This window comes from Rana temporaria, chromosome 3, assembly GCF_905171775.1.
Source record: "Rana temporaria chromosome 3, aRanTem1.1, whole genome shotgun sequence".
Lineage (NCBI taxonomy): Eukaryota > Metazoa > Chordata > Amphibia > Anura > Ranidae > Rana > Rana temporaria.
Window position 1 is genome coordinate 66,187,812 of NC_053491.1, and position 25,017 is coordinate 66,212,828.

At 42.9% G+C, this 25,017-nt stretch overlaps 1 protein-coding gene across 2 annotated transcripts in view; it reads right to left on the reverse strand.

Annotated features, from left to right (window-relative positions):
- MYO5C (myosin VC) overlaps positions 1-25,017 on the reverse strand; it is a 212,488-nt gene that overhangs the window by 77,334 nt on the left and 110,137 nt on the right. For both annotated transcript variants that reach the window (XM_040342694.1, XM_040342692.1), the window contains exons 17-24: positions 23,135-23,221; positions 22,946-23,057; positions 15,873-16,084; positions 13,605-13,770; positions 11,704-11,850; positions 6,073-6,237; positions 2,168-2,261; positions 2,015-2,078 (exon numbers count right to left, since the gene is read on the reverse strand). In XM_040342694.1, coding sequence (XP_040198628.1) covers positions 2,015-2,078; positions 2,168-2,261; positions 6,073-6,237; positions 11,704-11,850; positions 13,605-13,770; positions 15,873-16,084; positions 22,946-23,057; positions 23,135-23,221 — 1,047 coding nt within the window. The remainder of the gene's footprint in view (positions 1-2,014; positions 2,079-2,167; positions 2,262-6,072; positions 6,238-11,703; positions 11,851-13,604; positions 13,771-15,872; positions 16,085-22,945; positions 23,058-23,134; positions 23,222-25,017) is intronic.

Here is a 25,017-nt window from a genome sequence, read left to right on the forward strand (position 1 = left end):
CTTTATGCCTGTGTCTACAATTCATTCTACTCTCTCAAAATCTCCCTTTGTAGCCATGCATATAGATGCAATGACAGCAGAGACTGTGAGGCCTCGTACACACGACCGAGGAACTCGTCAGAAAAGACACATCGTTTTCCTTGACGAGTTCCTTGTTAGGCTTGTCGAGAATCTTGACAAGCTTGCTTTGCGTACACACTGTCAAGACAAAATCTCCTCGTTCTAAAACGCGGTAACATTCAACACATACACCGGCAGGGGAAGTTCGATTCCACTGGAGCCACCCTTGGGGCTGCTTTTGCTAATCTCATGTTACTGCGTGTTAAGTAAAAGTTTGGTAAGAGACGATTCGCGCTTTTCAGTCTGTTACAGCGTGACAAATGTGCCATCTCCATTACAAACGCTACTTTTATCGAAGGTGCGCTCCCGTCTCATACTTTATTCTGAGCATGCGCTCTGCCACCAAGTTTCTTGATGGATTCTGTCGAGGAAAACGGTCGTGTGTATGAGGCCTGAGTGATAGACGAGCGATGAGCCTGAATTAAAGAACCCCAGCATCCCTTTAAATTAGCATGTTTCTCCCTGCTAGTCACTGGATGGTGCAGACATTAGCTGTGCTGATCAGTTGCTTGATTACTGTTCTAGAAGCTTTCCGATAGAATGTAACCAAGCAACTGATGGGCAGAATGCAAAGCTAAAATCTACACAAGCAAGTGGTCAGGTCCCTCCCTGGAACATGCATATGTAAAGGGTGCCCAGGGATGTGTTCTTTAACTTTTGCATGTCCCGTACGAGGATACGCACACACAAGGAAGAAAACTATCTAATAATACTAACTCCGTTTTGAGTGAGTGATTAAAGCTTAATAATAATACTTAACCACTTAAGACCCGGACCAAAATGCTGCTAAAGGACCTTGCCCCTTTTTGCGATTCGGAACTGTGTCGCTTTAACAGACAATTGCGCGGTCGTGCGACGTGACTCCCAAACAAAATTGGCGTCCTTTTTTCCCCACAAATAGAGCTTTCTTTTGGTGGTATTTGATCACCAGTGCGGTTTTTTGTGCTATAAACAATTTGGAAAAAAAAATGCAATATTTTTTACTTTTTGCTATAATAAATATCCCCCAAAAATATATAAAAAAGCATTTTTTTTCCTCAGTTTAGGCCGATACTTATTCTTCCTATTTTTGGTAAAAAAAAATTGCAATAAGCATTTATCGGTTGGTTTGCGCAAAATTTATAGCGTTTACAAAATAGGGGATAGTTTTATTGCATTTTTATATATATATATATTTTTTTTACTACTTATGGCGGCGATCAGCGATTCTTTTTGTGACTGCGACATTATGGCGGACACTTTGGACAATTTTGACACATTTTTGGGACCATTGTCATTTTCCCAGCAAAAAATGCATTTAAATTGCATTGTTTATTGTGAAAATGACAGTTGCAGTTTGGGAGTTAACCACAGGGGGCGCTGAAGGAGTTTCGTTTCACCTAGTGTGTGTTTACAACTGTAGGGGGGTGTGGCTGTAGGTCTGATGTCATCGATCGAGTCTCCCTATAAAAGGGATCACACGATCGATGCAGCCGCCACAGTGAAGAACGGGGAAGCCGTGTTTACACACGGCTCTCCCCGTTCTTCAGCTCCGGGGACCGATCGCCGCGCTCCCGGAGCTTCGGACCGAGTCGTGGGAGCGCGCCCGCGACCCACGGCTGGGTACTAGTACAGGACGTACCTGTACGTACATGTGCCCAGCCGTGCCATTCTGCTGACGTATATGTGCAGGAGGCGGTCCTTAAGTGGTTAATGTAATGAATGTGACTTTAGTATTCCTTTAATAGAAAAATGATTAAAAGCAACCTACAAAAAAATCTAGTTTGATAAAAATTGCATGTTAAATTAGCTCCACCTCCAGAACCCCACAGAGCATGTCCTTCAACAACGGAGCCCAGTTTGTTTATCTATTCATGATAAGAGAGTCCTCACATATGAAAGGAGCTATACATACACTCTATGCTTTCCCTCTTTCTCCACATCTGTAAACAGCTGGTTGGTAAGTTCATTCATTTTATCTGTGCAGAAAAAAGAAAGCAGCACAATTTAATTATGTGTGCAAACCTAGTAATAATATAAAAGTTCTATCAGTCTGAAAACACTTTACCCTTCATCTCCTGGGTTTTTTCCTCTAGTTGGGTCTCCAGTCTTTGCTTATGTTCCTGAAGATCGGTGTTCTGAGCTTGTAGTTTTGATATTCTCTAATAGAAGAGAGACATTAGCACAATCACATTGATGACAAAACATCCAGGGAATACATCAGTTATTTTTACCAAATCCAAGTAGAACACAGTGGGGGGATATACTAAAACTGGAGCACCCAGGATCTGGTGCAGCTGTGCATGGTAGCCAATCAGCTTCTAAGCAACATTCTTTGGTGCACAGGTATAAGCGCATTGCACTGAAGTACCATTTATTTTTAATGGTAACCAAACACACTGCAATATACCTGCGTTATAGCGCACCACAACACAAATGTGAACACTCCGTGCACTACTTTTTGGTGCACAGTGTTGGAAAATGGTGCAAGTGCTAAGTGATACTTTTTGGGGAACAGTGACACTAATACAGTGATCAGTGCTAAAAAAAAATGCACTCTTACTGTACTAATGACACTGGCAGGGGAGGGGTTAACATCAGGGGCGATCAAAGGATTATGTGTGCTCCTGGGGAGTGCTTTCTAACTGTGTGGGGGGTGGCTTGACTGGAGGAAGACAGGGATCTGTGTTTCTACTTAGAAGAAACACAAGATCTCCATCTTTCTCTTTGACAGAACGGCAGTCTGCCTATGTAAGACCATTGCATCTCCTGTCAACGATCGGCGGGTGCCACTGTTTCCAATCACAGCCAGAGTCCCTCTTCATGTTAAGCTTTCTAGCAGAAGCCTGAAGGTTTTGTGCCAATATTCACTAGTATTTGCAACTGTTCATAATTCCCTCTACCTTGACTAAGTCCCCTGTTAAAGTTGAAGAAAAACAGCCCCAAATGCTGCAACCACCATGCTTTACAGTGGGTATGGTGTTCTTTTGGTGATGTGCAGTGTTGTTTTTTCACCAAACATATCTTTTGGAAGAAAAAGTTCAACCTTGGTTTCATCAGACCAGAACACATTTTCCCCACGTGCTTTTGGGAGACTTTGGATGTGTTTTTGCAAAATTTAGCTGGGCCTGGATGTTTTTCTTCGTAAGAAAAGGCTTCTGTCTTGCCACTCTCCCCTATAACCCAGACATGAAGAATACGGGAGATTGTTGTCACATGTACCACACAGCCAGTACTTGCCAGATATTCCTACAACTCTTTTAACCACTTCAATACCAGGCACTTATGCACCTTCCTGCCCAAGCCAATTTTCAGCTTTCAGCGCTGTCACAATTTGAATGACAATTGTGCAGTCATGCAACACTTTACCCAAACATTTTTTTTATCATTTTGTTACCACAAATAGAGCTTTCTTTTGGTGGTATTTGATCACCTCTGCGATTTTTATTTTTTGTGCAACAAATAAAAAAAGACTGAAAATTTTGAAAAAAATTATGTTTTTCTTTGTTTCTGTTAATTTTCTGTACATGTTCTACTTCAATGATGGGCACTGATATGGCGGCACTAATGGGCACTGATAAGGTGGCACTGATGGGTACTGATGATGGTCACTGATAGGCGGCACTGATAGGTGGCACTGATGGGCAGACGCGAGTGAGGAAAAGCCGATCAACGGCTATTCCTGTTTACATTGTGATCACCCGTGATTGGACACGCTGAAAAGGTGGTAAAGAGCCTCCGACGGAGGCTCTTTACTGAGATCGGTGTAGCGGTGGGTCAGACTGACACACTGCACCACCGATCGCGGCAATGCGCCCCCCCCCAGGCGCGCGGTGGCTGTTATTCTGCTGGACGTCATATGATGTCCAGTCAGGATAACGCAACCACTTCTCGGACGTCAATCTGCTATTGACCGGGCGGGAAGTGCTCAATGTTGCTGTAGGCCTTTTGGCAGCCTCCCAGACCAGTTTTCTTCTCATCAATTTTGGAAGGGCGTCCAGTTCTTGGTAACGTCACTGCTGTGCCATATTTTCTCCACTTGATGATGACTGTCTTCACTGTGTTCCATTGTATATCTAATGCCTTGGAACTTCTTTTGTAATCTTTTCCTGACTGATACCTTTTAACAATGAGATCCCTCTGTACTGACTGTACTTTAACATGAGTTTGAATGTGATTGCCAAATTCTGAACACAGCTACATCCCCAGTTATAAGAGGGTGTGCACCCTTATGCAACCATATTCTTTTTTGTTTTTACTACCCCCTAAAACAGGGATATGCAATTAGTGGACCTCCAGCTGTTGCAAAACTACAAGTCCCATCATGCCTCTACCTCTGGGTGTCATGTTTGTGGCTGTCAGAGTCTTGCTAGGTCTCATGGGGCTTGTAGTTCTGCAACAGCTGGAGGTCCGCTAATTGCATATCCCTGCCCTAAAATATTTCAGTTTGTTTTTCAACTGAGTTTATAGGTTGTCACATTAACCACTTAAGCCCCGGACCTTTAGGCAGCTAAATGCCCAGGCCAGGTTTTGCGATTCGGCACTGCGTCGTTTTAACAGACAATTGCGCGATCGTGCAACGTGACTCCCAAACAAAATTGACATCCTTTTTTTTCCCACAAATAGAGCTTTCTTTTGGTGGTATTTGATCACCTCTGCGGTTTTTATTTTTTGCGCTATAAACAAAAATAGAGCGACAATTTTGAAAAAAATGCAATATTTTTTACTTTTTGCTATAAGAAATATCCCCCAAAAACATATCTAAACAAATTTTTTTCCTCAGTTTAGGCCGATACATATTCTTCTACCAATTTTTTGGTAAAAAAAAAAATCGCAATAATCGCAATAATCGATTGGTTTGCGCAAAATTTATAGCGTTTACAAAATAGGGGATAGTGCATTTTTATTATATATATTTTTTTACTACTAATGTCGGCGATCAGCGATTTTTTTCGTGACTGCGACATTATAGCGGACACTTCGGACAATTTTGACACATTTTTGGGACCATTGTCATTTTCACAGCAAAAAATGCATTTAAATTGTATTGTTTATTGTGAAAACAACAGTTGCAGTTTGGGAGTTAACCACAAGGGGCGCTGTAGGAGTTATGTTTCACCTAGTGTGTGTTTACAACTGTAGGGGGGTGTGGCTGTAGGTCTGACGTCATTGATTGTGTCTCCCTATAAAAGGGATCACACGATCGATGCAGCCGCCACAGTGAAGCGCGGGGAAGCCCATCTGCCTGTACGTGCCATTCTGTGGACGTACATATACAAGTGGCGGTCGTTAAGCGGTTAAAGGTGGAGAAAGTTCTGAAATTATATATCTTTGTCTCATTTTTTTACATCACAGATACCTGACATTTTAACAAGGGTGTTTAGACTTTTTATATCCACTGTATTTGCCAATATGAAATTACAGCTTTATTTATTAAAGCAAGTTGTTTATTTTGCACAAAATGGGTAGATAAACCTACATATCAGATATGTGGGTCTACAATCCCAGGTAAAACAGGAGCTGTTACCCATGATTAAATGAAGCTGGGCATACATTGACAGATCCAGCTATATGTTCAAGAATCCTATTCGTCCCATTTCTACACACATATATATATATATACATGTATATATGGCTAAATATAAAAAAATATAGTTATCAAACTGATTTATCATATCTATATATTTAAACGATGGCCATATACAAAGCTGGTGAAATCATCAGACGTCCATTCCCAGGCCATTATAATTTAATCACAAAAACAGATTGATTTCAGTTGTATTATACAGATTTGTGTGCGTGATAAGCAAAGCCTCGCAGCCAAATCACATACACTGTCTGACATGAAGATGAGTGTGCCCTCTAGTGGCAGCAGAAATATTGACATGAAATAAATGAAGACAAAAGTACAGTACAATGTTCCCTTCAGCTATCTATCACCATGCTATGTAGAAGAGAACAAAGGGCACTGACCTGCTCGGTGTCATCTCTGTATTTCTTCCCCTTTTCCTCCTGTGACTTCAACCGATTTACAGATTTTTCCAGATCCGACTCGAGTTTATGAAGTTTATCATTATCATGTGCGTGAGTAGAAGCCAAACTAGTCAATCTTTCCACTAAACCATGGTTTTCTTTGTTCTGAAACAGTATTTGAAATATTGCAATGAATAAGCTTAAAGCACCTAAAGCAAAACTATACCTAGTAAAATTAAAACAAATATGTAACCCCAACATTTCATATTCCTGATATGTGCCCGCTGTACCATGTACCTGTATGAGAAAGTATCCTGATCTCACTAGGCATGAGAGCTTAGTGTGGTCAGTTCTCTCGCTGTGATGAGAACTGCTCTTCTCTAGTGATCAGACTTTTGCTGACACCCCCCCCCACACAACCATTCACTGGGAAGACCAGTGTGCTGATGCCCTCCCCAGTTCTCTAAGATCCTTATGCAACTGAGAACAGGGGAACAGAGGGCATGTGATCATTTAGAAAAAAGGGTAAAATAAAAAAAACATTATACATAAATGTGTTGCTTTTCATTCCTATTTAAAATGGAATAGGTTGTTTTACAAGGTGAGGTTTTATATATACTCTAAGGCATTTACTTATGTAATATTAAAGTGTGTATATATACGAGGGGCATTCAAGTCAAACCGGGAATTTTCATTTTACAGGTATAAAAGGGAATGCTAGCGAAGCGGTACTACATGCAGTAGTATGTGGCATGTGTTCTATTACTGGTAGATGGCGCACATGTCATGGGCCAGTCTAGAGACCATTACCCACTTCAGCCCCAGACCATTTGGCTGGCCAAAGGCCAGAGCACTTTTTGCGATTCGGCACTGCGTCGCTTTAACTGACAATTGCGCGGTCGTGCGCCGTGGCTCCCAAACAAAACTGACATTCTTTTTTTCCCACAAATAGAGCTTTCTTTTGGCAGCTTTTATTTTTTGCGCTATAAACAAAAATAGAGCGACAATTTTGAAAAAAGAGCTATATTTTTTACCTTTTTGCTATAATAAATATCCCCCAAAAATATATATAAAAAAAATTGCAATAAGCGTTCATTGATTGGTTTGCGCAAAAGTTATAGCATTTACAAAATAGGGGATAGTTTTATGGCATTTTTATTAATAATTTTTTTTTACTACTAAGGGCAGCGATTTTTATTTTGACTGGGACATTATGGCGGACACATCGGACACTATTAGCGATATTTTGGGACAATTCATATTTACACAGCGATCGGTGCTATACAAATGCATTGATTACTGTGTAAATGTGACTGACAGTAAATGGGTTAACCAGAAGGGGGCGCTGAAGGGGTTAAGTGTGTCCTAGGGATGTGTTCTAGGGGGGATGGGCTACGTGTGATATGACACTGATCACCGCTCCCGATTATAGGGAGCTGTGATCAGTGTCTTTGTCACTAGGCAGAACGGGAAAATGCTTGTTTACATCAACATTTCCTCTTTCTTCCTCTCCGTGAGACGATCGCGGGACTCCCGGCGGACATCGAGTTTGCGGGGCCTGCGGTCAGACTCACGGAGCTCGCGGTGCGTGCCCGCACCCCGGGCCTTAAAGGCGACGTACATATACGTCGATCTGCCCAGCCGTGCCATTCTGCTGACGTATATAGCCGTGCAGCGGTCGGCAGGGGGTTAATGAAGATGGCAGTCAACAGTGTGCATGGAACATCTCCACCACAGACTCACCACCACCAAAATAAATGTGAACAATTGCGTCTACAGGTGATGGTAAGTTCTGGGACAAAAACGTGGCGTTATTTATGTGGATTTTCTACCCTGTGGTGCCAATATCAATAGTGAATATTAATGTTGTGTGATCTGCATACATCTGCAGAAAAAATAGTTTGGTTTGATCACTAACAGCGTTTTGTTTCTCCAGGACAACACGCAAGATCATACTGCTCACCGCACTACGTGTGCATTACAGCAACTCGGCTGAGAGGTACAGTGGGACCTCGGATTGCGAGTAACGCGGTTAACGAGCGTTTCGCAATACGAGCACTGTATTTAAAAAATTCCTAACTCGGTTTTCGGGTGTTGTCTCGCAAAACTAGCAGGATTCAAGCCAAAGCGATTGTGCAATACCGCGTTTGGCCTGAGGTGGGGGAGCGCCGGAGCCAAGCCGAACGGCGCCGATCAGAGCTGTTCAGAAATGCTTGGAAAATCTCGGAAATACTCCGCTCCCGAGTTCAGCTGAGGTGTCCTCGGGCCTTTCCGAGTGATTCCAAGGCTCTCCGGCACCGCCTCACCTCTGGCCACATGCGGTATTGCAAGCCATTGAAGTCAAGACGAAACAAATAATTTTCGTTTCCATTGACTTCAATGGGGAAACTTGCTTTGATATGCAAGTACTTTGGATTACGAGCATTCTCCTGGAACAGATTATGCTCGTAATCCAAGGTTCTTACAGCCGGACCTCGCTCCAAGTGATTTCCACCTGTTTGGACCCCTAAAAGAGTTCCTTGGAAGCAGGGCCGACTTAATAGCATTATGGGCCCCTGGGCAAAGTAATGCTCTGGGGCCCCTACAATGGAGACAGTGCAGGTAAACAGACATCAAGTAGGTAGAAGGCAGACAAGCGGAGCTTACCCTTTTGGGTGAAGCTCCGCATTAAAGTGGCTGTAAACCCTTTATGCTACAGGTAAGCCTATAATAAGGCTTACCTGTAGCTACCCAGGATATCTCCTAAACCTGCACGGTTTAGGAGATATCCCTGTCCCCTGCATGTGCCAATGCCATCAACACATGCGCACTGAAGTAATGGCACGTATGTGCCGTTGGCTTCAGTGAGTGTGCCGTTACCGGCAGCTCCCGTGCATGCGTGCGACTGACATAATCGCGCCGCGATACCTGGAAGTAACCCCCGGGAGAGATGGCGGTCGCTGGAGCGGTGTACGAGGATGGCTGCAGGGGCTTCGATCTCAGCTAAGTAATTCATAATGAGCTAGTATGCCCTTTTCGGGGCAGCGTGGGCTCAAGGACCAGCTGCTTTGGGGAAAGTGCAGGGGCCACACATGCAGCTGGGGGCCCTGGGCAGTGCCCAGGTGTGCCCTCTCATTAAGACAGCCCTGCTTGGAAGTCAGCATTTCAGCACTGAGGATGGAGTGATGTAGACGTCGATGTAGACGATGTCCTAGGATGGTTCAGGCCTACTGATAAATCTATTTTTGCCAAAGCTTTCCAGGCATTAGTTAAATGCTGGGATAAGTGTATAAATGTAGCAGGGGAGTATGTCGAAAAATAAACACTCCACTCCACTTAAAATTTGATCTTTCATTATATAAACTCAAAAGTTGACTTGAACGCCCTATATTTATATATATATTTGGACACAGGCACAATTTTCATACTTTTGGCTCTGTATGCCACCAGAATTAAATTAAAATAAAACAATCCAAATGAATTTGAAGTGCAGACTTTCAGATTTCATTCAAGGGGTTGAACATAAATATCAAGTACAATATTTAGGAACGGCAACTATTTTTATAAACAGTCCCTCCATTTTCAGGGGCTCGGATGTAATTGGACAAATGAATATAATCATAAATAAAATGTTAATTTTTAATATTTTGTTGTGAATCCTTTACTGGCAATGACTGCCTGAAGTCTGGAACCCATGGACATTACCAAAGACTGGATTTCCTCCTTTCTGATGCTTTTCCGGGCTCTAACGGAAGCTGTCTTCAGTTGTTCTTTGTTTGTGGGTCTTTCTGCCTTTCGTTTTGCCTTCAGCAAGTGAAATGCATGCTCAAATGGGTCGAGATCAGGTGTTTGACTCTGCCATTGCGGAATATTCCACTTCTTTTCCTTCAAAAACTCCTTGGTTGCTTTTGCGGTGTGTTTTGGATCATTGTCCATCGGTACTGTGAAGCGCCATCCAATCAACTTTGCTGCATTTGGTTGAATCTGGGCTGACAGTATACAGCATCTCACAAAAGTGAGTACACCCCTCACATTCTTGTAAATATTTTATTATATCTTTTCATGTGACAACACTGAAGAAATGACACTTAGCTACAATGTAAAGTAGTGAGTGTACAGTTTGTATAACAGTGTAAATTTGCTGACCCCTCAAAATAACTCAACATACAGCCATGCAGACAAAATTGATGCAGTATGCAGTGTATGGTCTGAGCACTGACAGTCTGACCCCCAACTCCTTCAACCTCTGCAGCAGTGCTGGCAGCATATGTCTATTTCCCAAAGACAACCTCTGGATATGACGCTGAGCAGGTGCAACTTCTTTGGTCGACCATGGCGAGGCCTGTTCTGAGTGGAACCTGTCCTGTTAAACCGCTGTATGGTCTTGGCTGCCATGCTGCAGCTCAGTTTTAGGGTCTTGGAAATCTTCTTATAGCCTAGGCCATCTTTATGTAGAGCAACAATTATTTTTTTCCAGATCCTCAGAGAGTTCTTTGCCATGATGAATTTCCAGTGACCAGTATGAGAGAGTGAGGGCGATAACACCAACTTTAACACACCTGCTGCCCATTTACACCTGAGACCTTGTAACACTAAAGAATCACATGACACCGGGGAGGGGAAATGGCTAATTGGGCCCAATTTGTACAGTTTGACTTAGGGATGTACTCACTTTTGTTGCCAGTGATTTAGACAATAATGGCTGTGTGTTGAGTTATTTTGAGGGGACAGAAAATTTACACTGTTATACAAGCTGTATACTCACTACTTTATATTGTAGCAAAGTATAAATTTTTTCAGTGTTGTCACATGAAAAGATATAATAAAATATTTACAAAAATGTGAGGGGTGTACTCACTTTTGTGAGGTGCTGTGTCTCTAAATACTGCAGAATTCATTTGGCTGCTTCGGTCTTCTGTCACATCATCAATAAACACCAATGACCCAGTGCCACTGGAAGCCATGCATGCCCATGCCATCACACTACCTCCACCATGATTTACAGATGACATTGCATGCTTTGGATCATGAGCTGTTCCAAGCCTTCTCCACACTTTTTTCTTTCCGTCATTCTGGTAAAGATTAATCCTTTAAATTGCATTCTTTATTGTGAAAATGACAGTTGCAGTTTGGGAGTTAACCACAGGGGGCGCTGTAGGAGTTAGGGTTTACTTTGTGTGTGTTTACTAGTGTAGGGGGGTGTGGCTGTACGAATGACTTCATCGATCGTGTCTTCCCTATAAAAGGAATGACGCGATCGATGCGCCGACACAGTGAAGCACGCGGAAGCCGCGTGTACACGCGGCTCTCCCCGTTCTTCAGCTCCGGGGAGCGATCGCGACGGCGCGGCTAAAAACAAATAGCCGCGCCGTCGTCCCGGATCGCTCCCCGAGCGGACCCGACCTCCGCATGTACCGGGGGGGGTCCCGATCGGACCCCCCACCCACGTCTAGCAGAGGACGTACAGGTACGTACATGTGCCTGTCCGTGCCATTCTGCTGACGTATATGTACATGAGGAGGTCGGGAAGTGGTTAAGAAATGCACACCACTGTTTATGGTTTTACAAGACATTCTCTGAAAACTGAAATAGTGTTCACTATCCTGACATCAAGAAGATGCTGCTCTGGTAAACTCTCAAAGTAATAGCTACCTGATCTTCAAGCTTCTTCTGCAGTCTCTGCACCCTATAGGATAGCTGAATGTTCACTACAAACCGCCGGATGTTCTGGAATCTCCGCCGTGCAAGCCATGCTCGTGCATACTTCTGTAGAATCACTGCCTTGTGCTCCTCACGGATCTTTTAAAGGAAATTATTAAGATTGGTCAAAGTATATCAATATAAAGTAAGTTCAAAATTATTTCTAATGCTCCAAAACAGATGAGACATGTTAGTGTGCGTCTACCAGGCCGGTAAATCCTTATCTGACTGCTGTCATACCCTCTTTACTCCTGATCTACACATATTGCCCATTGTCATTCTCTCTGTACTCCTGATCTGCACATATTGCCCATTGTCATTCTCTCTGTACTCCTGATCTACACATATTGCCTGCTTTCATACCCTCTGTACTTCTTACCTGTACATACTTCCTGCTGCCATACCTGCTGTACTCCTTACCTGAACATGCTGACTGCTATCATACAAGCCGTACTCCTGATATGCACATACTGCCTACTGTCGGTTTCTCTGCACTCCTTCTCTATACTTACTGCCTGCTGTCATACCCTCTGGACCCCTCTCCTGCACATACTGCCCACTGTCATAACCTCTAGACTCCTTTCCTGCACATACTGCCCGCTCTCATATCCTATGGACTCCTCTCCTGCCCATACTGCCCACTGTCATAACCTCTGGACTCCTCTCCTGTCCATACTGCCTTCTGTCATACCCTCTTGACTCCACTCTTTCACATACTGCACACTGTCATACCCTCTGGACTCCCCTCTTTCACATACTGCCCACTGTCATACCCTCTGGACTCCTCTCCTGTCCATACTGCCTTCTGTCATACCCTCTTGACTCCACTCTTTCACATACTGCCCACTGTCATACCCTCTGGACTCCTCTCCTGCCCATACGGCTCACTGTCATAACTTGTGGACTCCTCTCCTGTCCATACTGCCTATTGTCATAACCTCTGGCCTCCTCTCTTAAACATACTGCACACTGTCATACCCTCTGGATTCCTCTCCTGCCCATACTGCCGACTGTCATAACCTCTGGACTCCTCTCTTGCACATACTGCGCACTGTCATACCCTCTGGACTCCTCTCCTGCCCATACTGTCCACTGAGATACCCTCTGGACTCCTCTCCTGCCCATACTGCCGACTGTCATAACCTCTGGACTCCTGTCTTCCACATACTGCACACTGCCATCCCCTCTGGACTTCTCTCCTGCCCATACTGCCCACTGTCATACCCTCTGGACTCCTCTCCTGCCCATGCTGCCCACGGTCATACCCTCTGGACTCCTCTCCCGCCCACTGTCATAACCTCTGGACTCCTCTCCTGCCCACTGTCATACCCTCTGGACTCCTCTCTTGCACATACTGCAGACCGTCGCACTCTCTGTACTCCTCCTCTATACTTACTGCCTGCTGTCATACCCTCTGCACTCCTCTGCTGCACATTCAGCTCACTCACATTTCCCTGCACTCCTTTCCAGCACATACAATACATTATCTGTCATACCCTCCTCTATCCTGTACATGGTATACTGGCTGCTGTCATACCCTCTGCTCATTCTGCTAAAATAATTATCCGCACCCTTATTTCTGGAGTGATCACACTTTTGCTAGTATATGTAATAATTTTCCAGCCCTTGTCAAAAAACCATCAATACAAAGAGGATTTTTTAAATCTAATTTCTCCTCCTTGCTAGGGGGAGAGTTAACTATTTCCTAATTGCCCTCCTCTCCAGCTATTATAGAGGGCAGTCAATCACACACTCAAAGGTAATGATAAGAATGAAATCTCTAAAAGTCTGTATCATATTAATGGAAAACATGCCCCCAGCTGACACATATGAGGACAGTCTCATAAACTTACCTTACGATACCGTTTCCTGGCCAGGTAACCTCGTGTGTATGCTTGTATGGTCACAGCAGCTACTATTATAAGCTGGTAAATACGGCGCACTAGAAAACCTCGGCTGTATTTCTGAATGATGATCGCAGCCCAGGTGTGTTTAATGGCAGTTGCAGTTATTGTTTGTCTAGAGATAAAAAACAAATTTAAGTTCAGACTATACTTATCAATGTTGCCATGTAGAATTCTCATTTCCTCCAGGTCATTAAAAGGTAATTCCACTTTTCTGATCGTGTTTTATGGTACACGCATATTTAGGGTGTAACATGAAACATTGCCAGCAGACAAAGCCCCCCGCAATAGAGGGATTGTAGTTCTTAATGGAGCACAAGTGTGGTGACATCACTGCATCTGTAGCCCAACGATTCTTCCTACAAAAACGAAGGGACAAGAAGGCGCACGTGCATTACCAAAAAATAAAATAAAATTTAATCAGTGTAAAAGCAAAAAATAAATACTTACAAAATTGCAACAGACTACATAAGGTCATGCAGTGTGGACAACAAATGTTGAATACATCAAAGGGGTGTAGACTTGACGTGTTTCGGGGGACACACCCCCTTCCTCAGAGCTTGGCTGCTCTGGACACCAAAGCATTTATTTATATAAAAACACCAAAAAAAGCCCACTCCCCCAAAGGGGACATGAGGGGTGGGGAGCAAAAAGATAGAGGGTTGGAGAGAGGGAGGTAGAGGAAAAAAATATATATCTATATATAGATTATATATATATATATATATATATATATATATATATATATAGACACACACACATATATATTTACACACATATATATATATAAATATATATATATATATATATATATATATATATATATATAATATGAGTGTGATATCATCGGCTGCATCCCCCAAGGGCCGGAGGTGACGTCATTGGCCGCAACTGGCGCTATTGGAGGGGACACTCTGGTCCCGGGCCTCTGTTTCCCTGCAGTGGGTGGGCCAATCAGCGTTTCCGCCGTTTTACTGACTCAGAACACATCTTAATGATAGGGCCTGATCAGAGCTGGATGGATATGACCCCACTATTTGTGTCCATAGGTGCCCCTGGTTTGCTTTCCAGGGACCATGTTTTTCCAGCAGCCATGATGACAACACAGGGTGAGCTATCTTCCCTTTTAGCATTCTCATTAGCATTATTAACTCAATGACAGTGGACCAGGGTGGTTCTATATATATATATATATATATATATATATATATATATTATACTACAATAATGTTTTCTACACTCATTATGTGTGTGTGTGTGTATATATATATATATATATATATATATATATATATATATATATATATATAAGAAAATTACAAGGGTAAGGTGCACGTCGGTCATAAAGGTATATGCAGATGCAATCAGGCCTTCCAAAGAAATAAAAAATACATGGTATTCATGGTACTATTTCTTTATTAAAGTAATTTTGGTGCAGCAATCCCAACCTATCTTTTTTCTATATATGTATATATATTTTTTCTCCCTCCCTCTTTCAACCCTCTCTCGTATTCAAATAGCTTGTTCTTATATAAATAGCTTGCCTTGCCGAGGTCTGATGAAGAGGTTGCAGCCCCGAAATGCGTCAGCTCTAAATCCCTTTGATGTATACGACATTTGTTATCCGCACTGCTTGACATTGTGTGGTCTGTTGCAATTATGAGAGTATTTATTTTTTGCTTTTACATCGATTATATTTTTTTGTTTGATAATGCACTAGGTGTGTGCGCCTTTCTTTTGCCTTTGTTTTTGTAGTTTCTATTGAATTACCCCGTCTGAGGAGGGCCGCATCCGCCTAGTAACTGAAACTATTATCATTGTTCTTTCTGCTTTCCATTACGGAGGTCCTCATACGGAAGTATTCACTAGCCAATGAGTTTTCCTGTAGCCCTGTAATAGAAGGTTGGTACCTTCATACAGACCTGAGCTGGAGGAGTAGTCTGCAGGAGCCACAGCACTGCACCCACTATGCATTGATCGCTGCGGAAATGTTTTGCAAAAAAATTCTAAATACACATTTGTGCTTTTTGCAAAATAGACACATTTCTTTTTTCTTTGCAAAAGGTGTGTTTCTTCTTTACAGGATGTCACCGCAATCATGCACTAGCAAAACACATATAGGAGCCTTCAATTTACAATCAACAATGATAAAAATGAAAACACAAATCTGGTTGGGTGCTATGCTTGGCTTTGAACTCATTTAAAGTTGGGGGTTACCTGACAGCCCGCTGTCCTCTGACATACTGCTGTATGACAATGGCGGCATTTCTTGCACGCAGGAACTTCCTGCGTTGCACCCAGCCTCGCATATTCTTCTGGATTATGACACAGGCATTTCTCAGCTTATCCGATCGTAGTTTTTCTAAGTATGCCACTTGGCCAGCTCTGAAGAAGATTTTCGTTTTTCCAAACACATACTGGTTGGAGTCCTGAAAACAAGGCGAAACCAAAAACAGACAAACCGTAAGCGTGAAGGACTATTTTGCCACCACAACCACCATTGGTGGTGCCATCATATGCAAGTCTTTAAAGAAAAGAAGGCTGAGCCATAGTACAGTAGGAGTAGTGATTTAGAGATATCCAGTCCCTGTCAGATATTTTCCCATTAGTTTGGTATGGAATGCTATTAACATTTAGGCCCCGTACACACGACCAGTTTCCTCGGCAGAATTCAGCTTCCGACCGAGTTTCTGGCTGAATTCTGCCGAGAAACCCGGCCGTGTGTACACTTTCGGCCGAGGAAGCCGACAAGGACCTCGGCGAGGAAATAGAGAACATGTTCTCTATTTCCTCGTTGTTCTATGGGAGAACTCGGCCCGCCGAGGTCCTCGGCGGCTCCAGGACTGAACTGGCCGAGGAACTCGATGTGTTTGGCACGTCGAGTTCCTCGGTCGTGTGTACGGGGCCTCAGAGCAGTGTGGGCCCAAAGATGAATGCCCAGAACAAAAGCAGTCTGCATTCCGAGCATTCCTGGGTGCATACTGACTTCAACGTTCATATCACCGATTGCACCGTCCAGCTTTCAGCCTCTCATAGGGCCAGATTCACATACATTTAGATCGGCGCAGCGTATCAGAGATACACTACGCCGCCGTACCTTACCTGGCGTATATTCGAATCCTCAGCGAGTTTGCGCCGTAAGTTACGGCGGCGTAGTGTATTTCTGGCGGCGGAATTCAAATCGGCGGGTAGAGGGCGGGTTTCATTTAAATGAAGCGCGTCCCCGCGCCGAATGAACTGCGCATGCGTCGTCCAGAAATTTCCCGCCGTGCTTTGCGCGAAATGACGTCGCAACGACATCATTTTTTTAACTTAGACGTGAGTTACGTCCATCCCTATTCACGGACGACTTACGCAAAAAAAAAAAAAATCAAATTTCGACGCGGGAATGACGGCCATACTTAACATGGCAAGTCTATCTATACGCTGCAAAATACCAGCTTTAACTATACGCCGGAAAAAGCCGACTACAGACGACGTTAGAAAATGCGTACGTTCGTGGATCGTCGTCATTCGCTAATTTGCATACCCGACGCGGAAAACGACGCAAACTCCACCCAGCGGCACCGAAGTATTGCACCTACGATCCGAAGGCGTACGAAGCCGTACACCTGTCGGATCGAACTCAGAAGCCGTCGTATCTTGGTTTGAGGATTCAAACTAAAGATACGACGCGGGAAATTTGAAAGTACGCCGGCGTATCAGTAGATACGCCGGCGTACTTCGTCTGTGAATCTGGCCCATAGAGTTTTACAGGTTGCCAACAGTGAGGCTTCCTTCCACACCAAACGCCGGGATCGCATGCACCATGACAAATAGCCCAGTGTACATGAAGCATAAAAAGAACTACCATTTTAGTAAGGCACAGTTTAACCCGTAAAAACTCTTGACAACTGTAATTTAGTTTTTTAGGTAAAACATACAGTATCTCACAAAAGTGAGTACACCCCTCACATTTTTGTAAATATTTTATTATATCTTTTCATGTGACAACACTGAAGAAATGACACTTTGCTACAATGTAAAGTAGTGAGTGTACCACTTGTATAACAGTGTAAATGTGCTGTCCCCTTAAAATAACTCAACACAGCCATTAATCTCTAAACCGCTAACAAAAATGAGTACATCCCTAAGTGAAAATGTCCAAATTGGGCCCAAGGTGCCAATATTTTGTGTGGCCACCATTATTTTCCAGCACTGCCATAACCCTCTTGGGCATGGAGTTCACCAGAGCTTCACAGGTTGTCACTGGATTCTTCTTCCACTCCCCCATGATGACATCACAGAGCTGGTGGATGTTAGAGACCTTGCGCTCCTCCACCTTCCGTTTGAGGATGCCCCACAGATGCTCAATAGGGTTTAGGTCTGGAGACATGCTTGGCCAGTCTATCACCTTTACCCTCGGCTTCTTTAGCAAGGCAGTGGTCATCTTGGAGGTGTGTTTGGGGTCGTTATGTTGGAATACTGCACTGCATCCCATCTCCGAAGGGAGGGGATCATGCTCTGCTTCAGATTTGGCGCCATCTGGTGGTGAGCCGTTGGTATTACAAGTTATTACCACCAGATGTGTAAGCTGGCGCCATCTGCTGGTGGCCGTTGGTATTACAAGTTAAGCATTACAAGTTACAGCAATTCTAATGTAATTTTTCACTATTTTCACTGCCATCTTCTTCCCTCTAATTAGAACCCCCAAACATTATATATATAAAAAAATCTACAGGTTGCATGTTTTGAGTTACAGAGGAGGTCTAGGGCTAGAATTATTGCTCTCGCTCTACCAATCGCGGTGATACCTCACATGTGTGGTTTGAACACCGTTTACATATGCGGGCGCTGCTCACGTATGTGTTCGCTTCTGCGCGCAAGCTCGTCGGGACGGGGCGCGTTTTCTGGCTCCTAATTTTTTTAGCTGGCTCCTAGATTCCAAGCAAATTTGTCAAACCCTGCAGTACATGTTGGCATTCATAGTTCCCTCAATAATAATGAACTGTAGCTCCCCAGTGCTGGCAGCTTCCTTCTGGGATGAGAGCCACGCAGACCGCAGTGTGCGGTGTACAGTCTGAGCAATGACAGGCTGTCCCCCCACCCCTTCAACCTCTGCAGCAATGCTGGCAGCACTCATACATCTCTTTCCCAAAGACACTCACTAATTTACATTGTAGTAAAGTGTAATTTATTCAGTGTTGTCACATGAAAAGATACAATAAAATATTTACAAAAATGTGAGGGGTGTACTCACTTTTGTGAAATATTGTATATTTGAAATACATTCTGTAAAATGAAATTAATTCACATGGACTGTTTATTGAGTTGTTAATAATTAATTATGGTTTGTGCCCAGCTGGTAGCAATCATTCTGCAGACTGTTAGTCAAGGTCAAGCATTTTGCTTCTGACAAGAGTTTGTTAATCCATACTGAACAATCTGCAATGCAATGCTTAAAGCGGGAGTTCACCCATTTATTTATTTTTTGACCTTTTCCCCTTAGATAGATGCTCGTTTTGTCTAGGGGAATCGGCTAGTTGTTTTAAAATATGTGCAGTACTTACCCGTTTTCGAGATGCATCTTCTCCATCGCTTCCGGGTACGGGTCTTCGGGAGCGGGCGTTCCGAAGTCTTCCGACGGTCGCATCCACGTCACTAGTAGCCGAAAGAAGCTGAACGTCGGTGCGGCTCTATACTGCGCCTGCGCACCGACGTTCGGCTTCTTTCGGAAATTCGTGACGCGATGGATGCGACCGTCGGAAGCCTCTCGGAAGACTGTCAATCAAAATAGGAACGCCCAGTCCCGCAGCCCATACCCGGAAGCGACGGAGAAGATGCATCTCGTAAACGGTAAGTACTGCTCATATTTTAAAACAACTAGCCGATTCCCCTAGACAAAACGAGCATCCATCTAAGGGGAAAATGTATATTCTACGGGTGAACCTCTGCTTTAAATTGGAATTTATAGAATTGTACGCACTGTGCCATGTGTTGAGTTGCTTTGCGTACTTTCATACAGGTCAATGTGAACATATCTCAAACACAATTAATTTTTTTCCTAGTAAGCACCTGAAAGTCCTTCCTGAGTCTGAAATTCATGTACACAATGAGACTGTTAAGCGCAGTATCATAACATATATTTGTGTATGATATATACTGTATATACACAAGTTTTCATTGGGGATATTCCTGTACTTTGCTCCATTCAGCTTTCCGACGATCCTGATTAGTCTCCCAGTCCCTGCTGCTTAAAAACACTGCCAAAGCATAATGCTGCCTGCACCATGCTTCACTGTTGGGATGGTATTGGGCAGGTGATGAGCAGTGCCTGGTTTCCTCCAGACATAACATTGAGAATTAAGGCCAAACAGTTCTATTTTGCTTTCATCACACCAGAGAATCTGGTTCCTCACAGAGCCATTCAAACATTTTTTTGCAAACTCCAAGCAAGCTTTTATGTGTTTTGCACTGAAGGAGTGTTCCATCTAGCGAGTGGCCATAATGCCCAGATCTGTAGAGGGATACAGTGATGGTTGTTCTAGAACTTTATCCCATCTCCACACAGGATCTCTGGAGCTCAAAGTGACTATCAGGCAGGGGCGGACTGACCATTGAGGCACTCGGGCACTGCCCGAGGGCCCCATGCCACTAGGGGGCCCCATCAGGGTTGCCAGGCTCAGTAAAACCAGGGGAAGTATGTAAAAATCTGTGTTTTTTTTTACATCTGTCCCTGATATGTCCAACATCGACATGCTTTTAATGTGATAGTCCTGAGATTTTAGCTGCCCTGCCTCTGCACTGCCTCCTGGCTTGGTGGCCATCTGTAAGCCCGGGGGCCCCATAATCTTCTATTGCCCGGGGGCCCCATGAGTTGTCAGTCCGCCCCTGCTATCAGGTTTGTAGTCACCTCTCTTGCTAAGGCCCTTCTCCCCTGATTGCTTAGTTTGGCCGAGCAAACAGCTTTTGGAAAAGTCCTGGTATGCAAATCTTTTTCCATTTGTGGAATACCGTGTTCTTGGGAATCTTCAGTGCAGCAGATTTTTTTTGTTTCCCCAGATTTGTGCCTTACAATAGTCCTGTCTCTGAGCTCTGTGGGTAGTTCCCTTTGACCTCATGGCTTTTGCTCTTATACAGTATGCATTGTCAGCTGTGAGGCCTTTTATAGAGGTGTGTGCCTTTCCAAATCATGGCAAGATGTAGAAACCTCTCAGCAATGATCAAGAGAATGAGCTAAGTTTCAAGTGTTGTTGCAAAGGGTCTGAATACTTATGCCAATGTGATATTTCAGTTTTTCCATTTTCATACATTTGCAAACATTTCTAAAATTCTGTTTTAATTTTGTCGTCATTATTGGGTACTGAGTGTAGATTAACGAGATAAAAAAAAACTGTAATATCAGGCTGCAGTATATCCAAATTGAAAAGGGTGAAGGGGGTCTGAATACTTGATGAATGCACTGCAAATAAAGCTTATCCACACATAAAAGTCAGTAAATCAGAAAGTGCTAACAATCCTAAATTACAACCCGAAACAAGTTGAAATTTACACAAACAGTTCTTAAAGGAGTTGTAAAGAAAAACGTTTTTTTTTTTTTCTGAAATGACTGTTTACAGGGTATAGAGACATGATGGTTAACTGATTCCTTTTAAAAATTGATAAAAAATCAGTCTTTTAATGTACCTACAGTTTTAGTTTCGTTTTTGCATGTTGTTTCCTGCTTCTGTGATGTACAGAGACTCAGAGCCAATACAGGGCAGTGATGGTTTGTAAAACGAAACTGATTGGTGCTGAGGGGTTTTAGACACACAGTAATCACACCTCCTTGATTAGTGACCACAGAGAGAAAGCTCCCATGACTTTTTTCATCAGGAAACAGACAACCAGGAAGTGTTCAGAACAGAGAAGGATTACAGCAACATTAGAGCAAAAACGAACAATGAGGACATGAAACGAGGACTGTAGTAAAGTAAAGGAAGCTATTTCGCAAAAAAAAAATCCTTTAGTGACCCTTTAAGTGCAGAACTTTTTTTCAGCCTCCCTGTGAACAGCCACACATTCTGGGCTAGATTCAGAAAGAATTTACGTCGGCGTATCTATTGATACGCCGCGTAAATTCAAAGCTGCGCCGGCTTATCTTATTTCTGTATCTTAGTTGCATATTTACGCTGGTCGCTAGGTGGCGCTTACGTCAATTTCCGCGAGGAATATGCTAATTAGGTAGATACGCCGATTCAGAAATGTACGTCCGCCCGGCGCAATTTTTTCAGTCGTTTACGTTAGGCTTTTTCCAGCGTAAAGTTACCCCTGCTATATGAGGCGTATCCTATGTTAAGTATGGACGTCGGGCCAGCGTCAAATTTTCCGTCGATTACGTCGTTTGCTTAAGTGGTTCGCGAATAGGGCTGTACGAAAGTTACGTTCACGTCTAAAGCATTGACGATTTGCGGCGTAATTTCGAGCATGCGCACTGGGATTCTTTCACAGACGGCGCATGCGCCGTTCGTAAAAAACATCAAATACATGGGGTCATAAGCAATTTAGATAAAACATGCCCACATCATTCACATTTGAATTAGGCGGGCTTACGCCGGACCACATACGATATGCCGCCGTAACTTAGGGCGCAAGTTCTTTATAAATACGGCGGCGTAACGTATCTGAGATACGTTACGCCCGCAGAAAATTACGCCGGGCTATCTGAATCTAGCCCTCTGTTCTTATTATAGCAACTGCTGTATTAATCTGATCTATAACTATTTCTTCTATAATATTTATTTGGTTTGTAGGCCATCTACTGGTTAAAAACTGGATTGCATGGAAAATACTGATCTAGTTAGAACTGTTAAATACTTGTACACAATTAACATGAAATCTATGAAACTGATCATTTAATATACACTAAAAATATCAATATTTACCTGAAAAAGCATACACTTGGTTGATTTACTAATTGAAAATAGACTGGTAATTATGCAATAAAATTGCACTTTGTAAGAGAATGTTCCCTTAGCTTAATAAATGTGGCGCAAATTCACTTTCCAAAGAAAACCCAATCACATGCAAGCAAAATAAAAAAACTTGCACATGAAAAAAAACAAATATTCCCCCATTACCCCCAAAGTAAAAGAAAGCGAACTAAAAATGATCTGCTGTGTGCACGTGATTGGATGATGGAAGCCAGTGAAGCTTCACCACATTTGCTAAGTTAAAGGTAAATTCTCTTGCAAAGTGCACATTCCATTGTAAAGTGAACAGCTTATCTGCCTTTAGTAAATCAGCCCCATTGCATCACATACTGAATATACCTGGATTAATCTTTGCAATACAACCATGCAAATCTGCTTTTTATCATGCAAAGTCAATTCCTGCTGTGTCATGAGAATGCTGTAGCGACCATAAAATTCGATGTATGTCCACCTAGAAAGACACAATCTAATGAGTTAAGGGTTCATAGCTAAAGTTTAGTGTTTAAGTAATCTGAAATGAAGAATTACCTGGAAGGATAGCTTTGTGCACTAATTCGGATTGTTTCCAGCACACCGCAAGCTCGTAACTGCTGGACGACTCGAATAGGGTCAAACCTGGGAAAAAGTAAAATTATTATTAACATATACATGTAAAACATATGTTTATTATGTTCTATGAAAACATTGTTTCATGTCTAATTCATATCATATAGAGCAGTGGTCATCAACCCTGTCCTCAGGGCCCACTAACAGACCAGGTCAGCCATGTCCAGCACAGCACAGCCATGTCCAGCACAGCACAGCCATGTCCAGCACAGCACAGCCATGTCCAGCACAGCACAGCCATGTCCAGCACAGCCCAGCTTTAAGGTAATAAAGAAGCTGGGGGTGGGAGTAGGTGGTGGGGGGCATGAAGTGATGGTGGAAGAAGGTAATGGTGGCACCGTGGCAGGAGGTGGGTGAGGTAATGCTGGCAGGAGGTGGTGGGGCAGGAGGTGATGGTGGCAAGAGCCGATTGTGGCAGGAGGTGGGGGTGGTGGGTGCAGGAGGTGGTGGCGAGAGCAGGAGGTGATGGCGGCAAGAGCTGGCAGGAGGTGATGGTGGCAGGGGGTGGTGGGGGCAGGAGGTGATGGTGGCAGGAGATGGGGGTGTTTTTTTAACATATAATTATAAAAAAAAAAGAAAAAAAAATCATTTTCGGTTTCGGCCTGACATTTTTTTTTATTTCGGTTTCGTTTCGGTTCTGAAATTTCCATTTCGGTGCACCTCTAATTATTACCCCATTTTTTTTAAAAAGTGGAAATTTTGCGCTAGGTGTGTGGTGAAATGAAACAAAATATTGAATTAAATCCGTGATAAAAATCCTGCAGCTAAACACTATAACCCTGATATGGGGCAAGACAAAGAATGGACAATAGAAAGTGTAGCGCTGGATAATAAATGATAAATGTGATACAAAAATAATAATAGTAATTTTAGGTAATGTCCATAAACATGATGTTCTTAATAGATATATGTGAGCAATACCAACGTGACTGTCCAGTGAAACACAACACTGTAGAAACATGAGTGAAGTCAAACAGATCTTGTGCTGCCCGCCACCTCTGGTGAAAATCAATGCTTACCAAAAAGCCTGCGACCACCCTTACTCAGGGTAGTCAACAAGGCTTAGCAAAATGGGAGGTAGATGTCAGGCAAAAAGCCAAAAAGCCAATGTTTATAAAGACAAAAAAAAAGGATCCAATAGTGTAGAGGTTCTTCCACTATTTATTAAATAAAATAAAGTAAAAAGGGGACCAAGTCCTCATGCATATAAAATTCCTTGCAAGGATTTGAAAATAAGCTCTGTGTGTCAGATAAGTTTCGGTTCGCGCATGCGCAGTGGGTGTACATGGCAACCCTATGACCGTTTCGTCATAACTGACGTCATCAGGGGTACCCCATACTGCATAATACTAAATGGGACCTTTTAAAATAATCTGAATTAAAATGTATCCTTGAAATTAGCAATAATCATAGTAAAAGGCCTTTTTTACGTAACGTACTGTAAAAATCATATTTAATGCAAATAATTTGCTCTAGCGCTAAATTTGACCCTTTTCACTACACATGATACATTCTCACTGGGGAGATACAGAAAAGCAGAAAATTGTGATACAGTCATGCAGCAAAAGGCTGTTGACTATAGAAATGGTAGAAATAAAGAACAAAATCAGCATAAAATAGTCTCTAAAATAAAATAGTAAAATTGCACTTGCATTTTGACAGGTGAAAACGTTAACAATTATTATTGCTGGCTGATAAATTTAATAAGAGATGTATTTTTGTGATATAGTAAAATATTAGACAATTGGGCACCAAAACTGGAAAACGTCTATAAAACTGAAATTTCCATGCTATGACCACCCAGA